The sequence below is a fragment of the Apostichopus japonicus genome, chromosome 12 (genome assembly GCF_037975245.1).
Source record: "Apostichopus japonicus isolate 1M-3 chromosome 12, ASM3797524v1, whole genome shotgun sequence".
NCBI lineage: Eukaryota > Metazoa > Echinodermata > Holothuroidea > Aspidochirotida > Stichopodidae > Apostichopus > Apostichopus japonicus.
The window spans coordinates 27080982-27093924 of record NC_092572.1 but is presented as its reverse complement, the minus strand read 5'-3'; the positions used below and the strand labels follow the sequence as shown (position 1 = coordinate 27093924).

The following is a 12943-nucleotide window of genomic DNA, read 5'->3' as shown; positions in this document are numbered from 1 at the left end:
ACAAGGTAAAGGCAAAGAACCTTAAAATTCGGTAATATTCCCCACTATCATTTCCATGGCAATGACATTGTTTGAATACATTTGCATTTGGCAACAGCTATACTGTATGAATGATTCATCATGGCAATTCAGATGAAAATGTTCACCTTTATCATACCCCACCCCCCAACTGTGATGAATTGCAGAGTATCAAAGGTTTACTAGATCATAGATAATGGTATTTTTTTAGTCAATCTCTTTTAACTTTGCATTGTGTTATTGTTGTTTTTACCTGTTAGAATACAACTATAATGTACAAATTACTTTAATAGGATTATATGACATTGCAGCAATTGAAAACGCACATGCAAAAATAATCCATGGTGTTTGGAGCAATCTTAAAATACCGCAAATACAGGTATCATTGTGTACTGAAATAAAAAACAAGTAGCCTACCAAATGAAAAGGTGCAAGAAAACAATAATGATTTACTTAAGTCTTTGTACTTCTCCATTAATGATTTTGGAAGCTAGTACATTGACAGTATAGCTCTGCATGATGAAGCACCAATATCTAGATTTGGGAGATCAACATGAAAGGTCGATAGATAGGTATGATTCATTGATGAAGCATACAGTATCTTGTATCACAGCTAAAGTAGCTGCCCACTCCGTCTTCACAGAGTGTCAGGCCATTACTGCACTGTACTGTACTGTACTGTACTGTAATGTACTGTAACGTACTGTTATTTACTGTACTTCACTGTAATGTGCTGTAATGTAATGTAATTTACTGTACTGTACTAAGGAGTGAACAGGAAATTAACCAAGGAAAGCATGATTATGCGACATGTATCCTATTTTTACTTATTACTGCGGTCTTTTTTTTCATTAATTTCAGTAAAATTCAGTAATTTAGAGTAGTATGCATATTGAATTTTGTAAATGAAGCTGTGACTAAAGACAATAATAAATGATTATTAGAAGGCTACAAGAGCTATCATAAATACTCACTAAAATTTTTGAATGTTATTTTGTCTTTACAGATTGTGAGGCCATTGATGTACTGTACTGTGCTTATAAGTGGGCGTGCAGGAAATCAACAAAGGAAAGATTGTTCATATGACACCCAGGTTTTAACCATTTTACTTGGGACCTTTCTCATAAAATGGTAGCTGGTGAAGTATGCAAATTGCATTTTAGCACATGAATCTGTGACTATAAACAACAGTGAAGGCTAATTAGAAGGCTGCAAGAGTATAATCACTCACTTGAATTTCACACATTGAAGCTCTCACAACCTCAGTGACTGCTTTCGAGTCTAAATTGCTCTTCCCATCATTGTCAATTCCACTTGAAGATTCACAGCTGACAATCTAGGATGGACAATAGAAAAATAATGAATAGCATGCCTGTTACTAACAATGATTACAACAGATTTATGGCTTAACTGGCTTTCTTTTAAAGTGAAATCCCACCTCCACATGACTCCACAAATGTGACCTGGGCTATATTGTGCAATATCCAGCAACATTAAAAAAACAAGTACATGACCCATACCAGCAGCTTCAGAATAACACCAAATGTATATAAATCATGTAACAAAGCCTTACCCTGACATCCCTTTAACACAGTTTACCAAAGTCAGACAAAACCTGGCATATTGCCAACATTAAGAACATATTTTGAAACCATTAATATAACTGTCTAATAAGTATTCATATATTTCTAAATTTCCACGGAAGTATTAATTTCGACATATATTTTCTTAAAACAAACGTACACAGTGCTGGACATCTCTTTGAATGAATGCTGGCTAATACTATAGATAATATTATGCAGGAATGTACATTAGCACACGTAGGCTGAGATTTACAGAGTTACCCATGATGGAGACTGGTGGGCATATGAACAGACAGTTATGTTGATCTACTTTCTTAGCTAAACATCACTTTTTGACTGATTGCAATAGTACAAATCATAAATGATAAACTGCTTCATAATATGTGCCAGGCCATTAGCCTGTTAGTTTGAATGATGTGGAGTTCAGCTTGCAACCTACTGTATGGATGGTTTGGGATATATTACAAAAAACTGTCAGTTGGGGACTTGGCAGGTAAAAGATTAAACGCCTATTACACACTTTTGCAACAAAGTATGACAAGCAATGAAGCAGTTTAGAAATTATGGCAGTCTGACTGATTTTCAACTATTATATTCAGCCCCTTTATCACCAGCCTAAAATCCATTTTATTTGTGATTTGTGAAAAATGGGACAATCCAGTTTAATCTGGATCATGCATAGCAATTGGGCTACGGTATTACCGCTTGAAATTGTGATATAAATCATTGTGACAACAATATATACCAGATGATTGAGATAAGGAACATTAGTGACAAACTGTGAAACTGTACCAACAAAAATAATCACCTGCAAACTGACAGTGCTGAGGAATTTGCTCAGCCATACAGTAAGAGGTTCCCATAGTTAGGAAATCTTGCCCTTATACCTACATAATTATGGCACACTTTCTCTCAAACTGCAAACATAAAGGTATAAAGTAATTAGCTTAAGGTATGCGAGCTTTGAAGAAATTTTCTTACCGAGGGATGTGGAGCTTCAGCCATGGTGTCTTCCTCATACCTGATATGAAAACAAAGATTGACCATGCTATGTACATTTATGCTATATTTGAATACAAAAAAAAGAGATTGCACATGTACACGGTTTATGAAGATGGCAATGATGGGTGAAGACAATGTGCAAATGGAATTGCACTTCATAGACTTCTCCCACATATATGAAGCGCCATATTACCATATAACTTATATGGACGCAATGGTAGGTTAGGGCCAGGGCTTTTGAGCAAAGAATGTGCCCACTACAGCTCAATGTCAACAGTTCACTTAAGTATGTTGGAACTTGCCAAGTGGAATTTTGAAAGCAAAGCATATAATTTTGAAAATTATTCACTGTTTAATTGGCAGCCAATGCAGTTCTCTCAATACTGGGAGTACATATGTTTTAATAACTTTTTAGCAGGATCTCAAGTCAGTCCTGCAAATGTGTTTCAGTTTCACTCCCTAGTTTCCGATTTCCATCTTAAAGTTCTTCTAAACTACTATAAATGGAAAACATGTTTTTTTGTCATATTTTGTTTGTTTGAAAAGCATTCCCATAGCAAAAATACTTTGTTGAAGTTCACACGGTTTTCTTTTTTTCAGTCTTTACCTCCTGTTCATCAGCTGCTTTAAGCTATGTTAGTAAAAACATTTGCCTCATGGCTACAGAATGGAATACAATGACGCAGTTGGGGGGTTGTTAGAATACCATTAATTAATACGTTAGTCTGTGCCATTTCAAACGGTTAGTACAACAAGCCTAGCCCATAGGCCTCATGAGCCTAAGCCTATGCATTCAAAAGTTTTTGTCGGGCTGTGACTGACAACACTCATGGTCCTAATTTAGCATCATTTTAACAAATAATAATTTCGATCTTATATCTTCGGAACGCGTAACAGAGAACTCTTTCCTATATATATATATATACGCTAAAAGTCATCCCCAATACATCAACTCACCCGTCATTTCCTGTTGTTGAAACTGCACAAGTCACACCTTCATCCCTATGATACACATATGCAAAAACTGTTGCGGCAGAGTACTAGTAGTAGTAGTAAGTTGAGTCTCGTCTATCCGACATGCTCAGTAATTAACCTCCGCCACGTATAAGGATCGTGCGCAAGATTTATTGCTTCTTCGAAATTGTGAGGGTACGGTACGGTGCGGTAAAAATTTGCCGATTTCGAAAAGGGACTTTCCCTGCGTCATCAAAACTGTTTTTGTGCGATAAAGAGATTCTCTGTGATTGTGAGCTTTGCTGCCCTCATTCGGACTGGGTGGTACATCGCGTTCTTTTCTTTTCTATGATTAGTTTTTTAATTAAATAGACAGATTACTTTAGGCCCGCCTCAAGATCTAGAATCCTCATATGTAATAATGGTAAATATATAGGAGAGTAAGCATTATTGTTAATCAGAGTTCGCTGGAGCCAAGAGTGGTCAGATGCTGACCCTGTCGGTATGCCAGTAATTAGTTATGACAGGTGACAAATTACATACAGTGGCTTTTCAAATTAGATCATTATTGAATATGAATAGGCCTAATATTTCACAGACCTGTGCTGTGAAGTAAGTATATGGGGGATCGCACTCCAGAATATGGATACGATTACCTGCTGGTAGGGTTATTGAAGATTGCACTGTTTTGGAATTTAAGTATACAGTACTTACATTTTGATAATTTACATCGATTTTTATTGGTTATTTGAGTTTCGGTGATTCCGGTATTGGCACGACCCTTGTTCATAAACGCAATAATTCCTCTTCCAAGGGTGAAATATAATATCAGCCGTGTAAAATTTTCATTTAAAATTTCCTGAGTATTCCCTCCGGGCAAAGTTATAGTTAAACTTAAAGCATCCTACCCGATAAAGTAAGTATGTAGTATTATATACTCAGTGCGCAGGTCTGGATAAATTACAGGTGATCAATGTTGTTCAATTACGCGTATTACGGACAGAGGGGATGTTAACATGATACAATTCTTCAGTACAACGCGACATGGATGAATGTGCATAGTGTGTGTAGTTGACAATTTGTACAAAACCCAAATATCGTAACTCAACGGTAGTCGCAGAAGTTCTTGTGCTCTACATTCATTAACCTACCTGCTACTTTGATTAACAGCTATAAATATGGGAAGGTACACATTAAATAGTGAAACGCGGTTAATGGACACGTAGTAAACTGAAAGAGATTGCGTATAGTCGAATCAGGGTATATACATGGTTAAAGCATAGGTATTGCAGGGGAACCATTTTCAATTGTAGTTAATAATCACTTGTATTTCGATTCACTGCTCTTCCGTATTGTTCAGTTATGAAAAGAGAACTTTTACTATAAGAACCCGGAGAGAGGGGACCGGTTTCATCCTCTTGGTACTCATCAGGCAAAGGTAGGAATCAAACACCGGACCTTTGTGTCACAGACCGAAGTCCGTACTAATCGTCTACAGTGATTCTTAGCCAGTAGAATCAACACTACCAATTCTGTGCATACCGTCACCTTTTAAATGTGTACTATCCTCATAAATCTGTTATACTCCCCATCAGTTAATATCATATTGAAATATCGCCAAAAATTTTGTTAGAACCTAATATAGCGACCGCGTACAGCGCACTGAAATGTATACATAGAAGCCACTTCCACTGTCGCTTGCAACAACTTGAAGACAAGCTCGATGACACCTAAAAGCGTCAACCTACACTGCTATTTAACGCAAAGTCTTAACGTTAGGCAATGAAATGCCCAATTAACTTTCCAGATTGTTAGACATTCCTACAATATAAAATGACAATAATACACAGAAGTTTGAGTCACTTCTAAGGGTATACCATTTGGACAAACTGATACGTCCATTGAAAATATGAAGTATACTGAGAAATACATATGGGAAGTTCTATCAGAAGACCTTTTTCGGTTTGACCCATTTCCAAGCACCTGCATCATGCACTAGCACACCGCAATAATGGCATCTTAGTAATATCTTTTCTTTGAGGTATATTGCGGTTAAATACTGCGGCCATTTTTCGTAGATCTTTTCACTAGCTTCAGCTTCTGTAGACATAAATTGCCATAAAAATGTTCAAGACAATGTTTTACCTCAACTTGACTTGCAGTGTATATCAGTCTGTTTCATTCACTGAGCATTTGTCTAATGTGGCTTTATATGGCTCCTTTTTAGTATGAACCCCTCCCCAGCAGTCTGATAGCCAGGTTGGGCCAAGAGGGCAGCTACCTCTCTACTTTCAGACTAGTGTTTTCCCACATCCAACCTCCTAATTTATCCCACTATCATGTGAATGAACTCAAGTAACAGCACTTAAGTATTGTGTCACTCCATTAATTATTGGTGCCCCTACATAAATTGTAGGTCAAGTAACAGCACTTAAGTATTGTGTCACACTATTAATTATTGGTGCCCCTACATAAATGTTGGTGCCCTCCAATTCGGAGTACCTACTTCCAAGGGTCTCAAACAATTCTATAAAGCCGTCTCCCCAACATTTCGGTCTAACTTAAATAGCATGGTGAACCTTATAGACGGTTGGGATTTTTGCCCTATGTATCTAGCTAAGGGCCTAACTTAAGATTGTAATATGCAAACATGCCAGGATTTTTGGTCAAAGTAAGAATAACTGTGAATATACTTTGACATAAAAATGGCGGCCGAGCAGTGAGTACGTGCTAAACTTGAGCTGCGGACAGCTTGACACTTTCAGTTGTCTACACAATGCGGAAGAAAGTTAAAAGATCACGAAACATGAGTCAACCCAACAGAGAATCTCTGGAACCAAAAGTTTTACCTGAAAGTTAAAAGAAAAAGACGAATTCTGAAAGAGAAAGCCTGGCCGGATTGAGTGATACTGTGCATAGAACACGAGGTACCGAACAACTCGTTGGTATTACGTCATCGCCTGAACGTACAGCTACAATTCCATTGACATTACCAGTGCATACAGGCATGATCATTAGAGAAATGGCGGCGGAATTGAAAACACTGATTCGGCAGGTAGAAATCAATCTGATGCGCAGCATAGCGGATATAGACATCAATGAAGAATTTAAAGAACTCAAGAAAGTAGTGGAAGAATTTAAGGAAGGTATGAGCTTTCTAAATGAAGAGGTGGAACAACTAAAAAAAGATGTACCAGCGATGCAAAACAAGTTCGAGAAACAGTGCCTGGACTTAGACAGAATGCTCTCATGCAGGCATATGTAGCGAGAGAGAACTTGGTGTTGATTAATGTCCCAGAGTCACGGGGTTTAGATGGAAAGGAAGACACTAAGAGAGTTTTTCTTGAATTCCTTGATCAGAAGTTGAACATTGATGGATCTGGCTTTGATATCCATAGAATTCACCGTGTCTTCTCGAGAAAAGAAGGCCCAAGACCAATCAAGATCAGACTACTACGCTACACGGACAAAGAAAAGATTCTACAAAACGCAAGGAAACTTAAAGGTCAAAACGAAGCGATCTTTGATGATTACCCACCAAAAATCAGGGCCGCCAGAAGAGTTCTAATGCCACAGCTAAAGGCTGCAAGACAACAAGGAAAACGGGCTTCCTTCAGCAGGACTGAACCAGACAAGCTGATCGTAGATGGAAACTTTGTGAGCTGTGACTGGAAGAATCTAAAATAGCTAAGAGTGTTTTGAAGCCGACCATGATAGAAGTTTCTAATTTTTACGAGCAGTGAGGATTTTTCTCTAAATGGAAAATTACCGGGATGTTTACATTTCTGTGAGCAGTTGTCAAAATGCAGGTTTTTTCTGTTGTATTCACTAACCGGTGTTTGAAAGCAACTTTGCTTTTTCCGGGACATTACTTCCAATGGATTTATTTATACCCGTGAGCTACGACCGGGGCTAGGATAGTGCCGATTATATGCAATAGATTGTATGATGGCTTTATTCACTTGCTGATGTCGGAATTTTCATTCCATTTAAGCTTTTGGACAAGAATCAGCTTCTTATAGTTTACAAAGTGCAAGATGCCCATGTGTTTATACTTCTTTTTTTTTACCCCGGGATTGTTATTCTTTCCATTTGAGTTTTTAAGCATGTTTAAAAAGTACCTTTTGCCGTTGTGTCAAATGGTCCGCAGCTCAACAGGTCCGCCAATTTTTTTCCTTGCCGCGTCAGGAGCCGTGCAGTTCGCGACACGAGACGAGGTTGTATGTGTGTGTGTGTGTATGTGTGCGTGTGCGTGTGAGTTTTCATTTAAAAAAATCATTTCATCGTGAGCCCAGATAAGAGTTCTTCTTCTGAAATCATTCTTGTTTATTTCAAAGAAATGTATATTTTTTATCAAGGTCAACAATCATATTATGATAAATAAGTATTTCATTCAAACTCAGTTGCCGTTTTATCAACATGTGTGTATGGTCAAGTGGTGCAGGTACACACCACAAGGTGTTATTCTTACCTTGCTGAGTACTAATTTATCATGTGTGTCATCCATGGTTATTGAAAGCAAATGTAATGCCTTTAGGAATGTTGCCCGTACTGCGGGCGCGTATCAAACCATTGTCTTTATAATAAGCTGTAACAATTTAGCGCAATCACCGTTGGATCAACGGGTGGTGTATTTAATCATGTCGTGTACTAGTAGTCCTAGTATTATACTATTCACATTTCTGAATGCAGAGTCCATAGTCCATGTCGGTATGCACACGGTTGGTGTTTTTATGCCCGATGTTAATATTACTAATATGCAGGATCAATGTAAAATTTTTGTTATAAACTGGTGGTTGTCATGGCTAATAGTACAGATGTTAAAATAATTACATTAAATTGTCGCGGCCTCTCAGATAATAAGAAAAGGTTTGATGTCTTAAATTATTTGAAGAGTAAAAATAGTATGATTTATTGTCTGCAAGGTACACACTTTGATAATAATTTTAAACAAGTTCTTGATAAAGAGTGGACAGGGGAATATTTTTGTAGCTATTTAAACTCTCAATCCAGAGGAGTGGCAATCTTGTTAAAGCAAGTTTTACCTCATTTGATTAGTCATGATCAGTCAGGGTTTATGGCAGGTAGATTCATTGGGGAGAATATAAGACAGGTTTACGATATTATGAGTTATACCGAGATAAATAATATTCCAGGTCTCTAACTCTTAATTGATTTTGAAAAAGCATTCGACTCAGTTTCACATGAATTTTTTTTCGAAACGCTAGATGAGTTTAATTTCGGGGAAGGCTTTAAAAGATGGATCTCAGTTTTTTCAACAATGCACAATTTTTTTATATTAATTCAGGATGCCGTCAAGGGGATGGTCTTTCGCCTTATATTTTTCTTCTGTGTTCTCAGATTTTAAACATTGCCATTAATAATTGTGTGGATATTAAGGGTATTATCATACGTGATATGGAATATAAAGTTTTACAATATGCCGATGACACAACTATTATTTTAGATGGCACTGACAATTCTCTTTCACAAATTTTTAAGCTTCTGGAAAATTTCCATAATATAGCTGGTTTGAAATTAACATGGATAAAACTAGTGCTGTTTGGATAGGATCCAAAAAAGGTAGTGATGATGTTTTATGTCAGAAGTATAACTTATCTTGAGTTGGCGATAATATATTCTGTTATCTTGGGGTAACATTGTGTACACAACTGGATGTTATCGTGAATGTAAATTATGTAACTACGATGCAGGCTATTACAAAACAAATTCACCACTGGTCAAAGAGGTTTTTGACAGTTTTAGGTAGAATAGTTGTGGTAAAATCCCTTTTGTTGCCAAAGTTGAACCATTTCGTTCTTTCACTTCCAACCCCAAGAAAAGAAATTATCGAGGAGATTAATTCCAAGTTTTATAACTTTGTATGGGGAGGTAAAGCAGATAGGATCAGTAGAAATCAAATGGCGATTCCCGTTATAAAGGGAGGTGCTGGTATGATCCAATTTGAACCTTTCGAGGAGGCACTTAAGATTACTTGGATTCGTAGATTACTTAAATATAACATCGACAGTAAGGTGTATAATTTATATAAAGTGAATACTCCTAATTGTAATTTTGATTACTCTTCTGGTACTTATTGGGATAGAGTTATTAAAGAAAGTAAAAATACCTTTTGGAAAGGTGTTTTTTCAGCCTGGAAAGATTTCACCGTTTCGCTCAAGCCCCAAAATATTCATGATGTTTTAAGTTCCAGTATTTGGCACAACGAAAATATTAAGGTAGGTAATACATGCATTTTGTATAAGGATTGGCAAAGACATGGTATATTATATGTTAACGATCTGGTAAACTCTAAGGGTGAGTTCTTATCTGCTGATGAGATTTATACAAAATATGATGTGAGAACAAATTTTCTTCACGTGCTATTAAAAAAGCAATAAAGAAATCCTTTTCTGGTTTATTAGGCCATATAAATATTTTTCTTGCACTCCCATTTTAAGGCTTTCATATTAAAACTGTTTTCATGGATCCTAAAGGGTGTAAAAGGTTTTATAATATTTTATTAACAAATAATAAGGTCCAATAAATGTATTCACAAATGGAACATGCTCTTGTCCCCAATTTTGTCTGAAGTAGATTGGTATAAGGTGTGCACATACAATTGGAAATGTACTTCTGAGGTGAAGCTCCGTTGGTTTCAATTTCGTCTGCTTAACAGAATTTTAGGGACAAATACTCTCATGGTTAAAATTAGCAAAACCATTGATCCATTGTGCACTTTTTGTGGGGTAGCAGATGAAGTTTAATTCATTTATTCTGGGAATGCAGCTTCACTCAGAAAGTATGGAGGGATTTCAAATTTTCAAATTAAATTGAACATTAATATTGTAGTTAGTAAAGAGCTTGTTTTGTTTGGAAATTATTTGTACAAAGACTATGTGTTTAATAACATCCTTCTGGTTCTGACATTTTGTGTCTACAAAAGTAAGGTTAAAAATGAGAAACCCTCCTTGAACTATGGTTTAATTGATTTAAAGAATTTTTATCTAAAAGAAAAGTTTATGCATCAAACTAGTTGTAAGCAAAATGCTTTTGATATCAGATGGCATAAGTGGAAATCTTTTTTTGAAGTTTAATGATTTATTTTTTGTTGTCATTAATATTGACTATTGGTCATAAAGTATATGTTATTATGAACTGTACATTGTTTGGACTCTTGTTGGAATGATAATAAAAAAGGAAAAAAAAAAAGAATAACTGTGTAAGCAGCAGCTACTAAATACACACGAATTGTAATTCATTTCAACTTGTATATTTATAGCAGCATCTAATATAATGCAAGAAGTGTTTTCTATATGTGAAAATTAGGAATATTTTGACGAAACCTCGTAACTATAACGTAGGCACCCTTTGCGCGAGTCATTGTTTTGGGTAAATAAGATTAACCTTTAATTATCTGCAAAGGGTATTGTTGTCAGTAGCTGCAATATAGCTTCTATTTATAAATTGCAGCCATCAGAGAAACTTTTAACTGTTTCTTCCGGGCTTTAACTGTTCGGCGAGGTGAGTGCATACCCGATGAACGATTTTTCTTCTGAAAATATTATACGAGCGGTCACGCTTGTTTACAATTTTTTTAAAAGTAAAATTGAAAATCTCTCAGTTATGAGGATTCGTAACTATGATGTAGCTTAGGTCTAGGTATGCCACGTGAGCAACTTTTCGTGCATGACAATAATACATTGAAATCCAGCCAGCAGGAGACTGATTCATGTCAAAGTATTGAAAAATAGTTCCGAATTTTCAAGATTACAGAGCCGCAACGAAAGAAAGATACAATTTTGATCTTTGGGGGTATAGAACTATACAGACTTGGAAAATCATTGCCATGCAGAGACTTCCTCGCGAGCTTTGGATGTTCACCAGGTGGGTCTAAATATCTTTGAACAACTGTAATAGAATACATTTTGGACTTTCTGAACGATGGTTTTGACCTTAAGGTTATGTGGTTGTATACACAATTATATACGCACACACACGCATATATATATATATATGTATATATATATATATATATATATATATATATATATATATATATATATATATATATATATATATATATATATATGCAAGATTAATAAAACGTTTCAATTTGTTTTACAATGTATGAACACATATTTTGTATCCCACAGCAACATTGGTGTCAAATAAATCTGCAATATTTTAAGAAGGTACCTAAAGATAAAAGCCCTTTATTATAAAGAGACCTTAAAGGTGTCCATGTATCGACAATGTTATCTTCGATTAATAACTGTGCGAAGTATTTTCGGGTTGAAGAAGTTAAAGGCACACCCGGACTATATACGATGCATTAGACTTTATTCATCTGTTTTATCAGGAAGGAAATAAATCAATGCGCTACGCGCGCAACGCTCATATTTTGTTGCCTTGGGCTTCGGGCAAAAAATCGAAAAATCGAGCGTAGGTTTCATGCGGCCTCTCCTTCATCATAATCATTCCATGTGGCCCTCCTCTGCAAAAGGTTGGACAACCCTGCCTTAAAGGTATTCATGTACCGGCAATGTCATTTTCGATTTATTAACTGTGTGAAGTATTTAAGGGTTGAAGAAATTCAAGGCCGGCCCGGATTACATACCATACCATAGTTATGATCTTTTAGATTGGCGAGCTGATAATTAAGGGAACACTTTCTCACAATACGTACCCTTACAGGGTCAGGGCCGTTTAAATAGAGACAAGAATAACAATTTGGTCCTAATTATTTGGGTTGCTCACATCAGGAAGATGCTAACTGAGTAAAGTTCTAAGTTAACCATTCCCATTGATACATTCTTCATACAGAAAATTGCCTTGCATGAGCTTTTCATTCATCCAACTCCTGGCATTACCAGGTTACTGCGGTAGACTTCCATATCAGCAGTGGTGATCCTTACTCTACATGGATGAGCTATTGCAGCAAACATGGGGGACGGGAGAACCTTGGACCATGAGATGCCGGTCACAGCACCCACACACATTGTGCTTTCTCCTCTTAAAGAGCATTAAGTGACTCCACAAAGAATCAACACGTCATTTTCTCTAGACCAAAGTAATATACAACTATGAGGAGTGCACACCATTATAACCTAGCCTCTAGAAATGAAGGAATAACAAACTTCTATACACATATGTACGGTAAATTATAAATTCAAATTCAACATTCATGAAAGTTCAAATTCAACATTGTACTTGTCTCATGTTTTCGAGTTTCCTTCGTATAGTGTGGGCATTGTTCGAACCTTTGCAAGTAACTGATCATAAGTGAGCTTTCCAAATACAAATTGCACGGGGTAAAACGAGGGGAGGAGGGTGTTCTTGAGGGGAGTGGAGTTGTTTGTCTCCCAGTTTGTTCCCGAAAGAAA

General features: G+C 36.4%; 1 protein-coding gene across 2 annotated transcripts in view; it reads right to left on the bottom strand.

Annotated features, from left to right (window-relative positions):
- LOC139976806 (uncharacterized) overlaps window positions 1–3657 on the bottom strand; it is a 38856-nt gene extending 35199 nt beyond the window's left edge. The window contains exons 1-3 of one of the 2 annotated variants that reach the window (XR_011796276.1): window positions 3561–3657; window positions 2583–2622; window positions 1250–1354 (exon numbers count right to left, since the gene is read on the bottom strand). Coding sequence is in view for 1 of the 2 variants with exons in the window: in XM_071985597.1 (XP_071841698.1) it covers window positions 1250–1354; window positions 2583–2606 (129 nt within the window). In the remaining variant the exon portion in view is untranslated. The remainder of the gene's footprint in view (window positions 1–1249; window positions 1355–2582; window positions 2623–3560) is intronic. The other variant, XM_071985597.1, reaches the window with a different exon arrangement.
- Between the last annotated feature and the right edge of the window lie 9286 nt (window positions 3658–12943).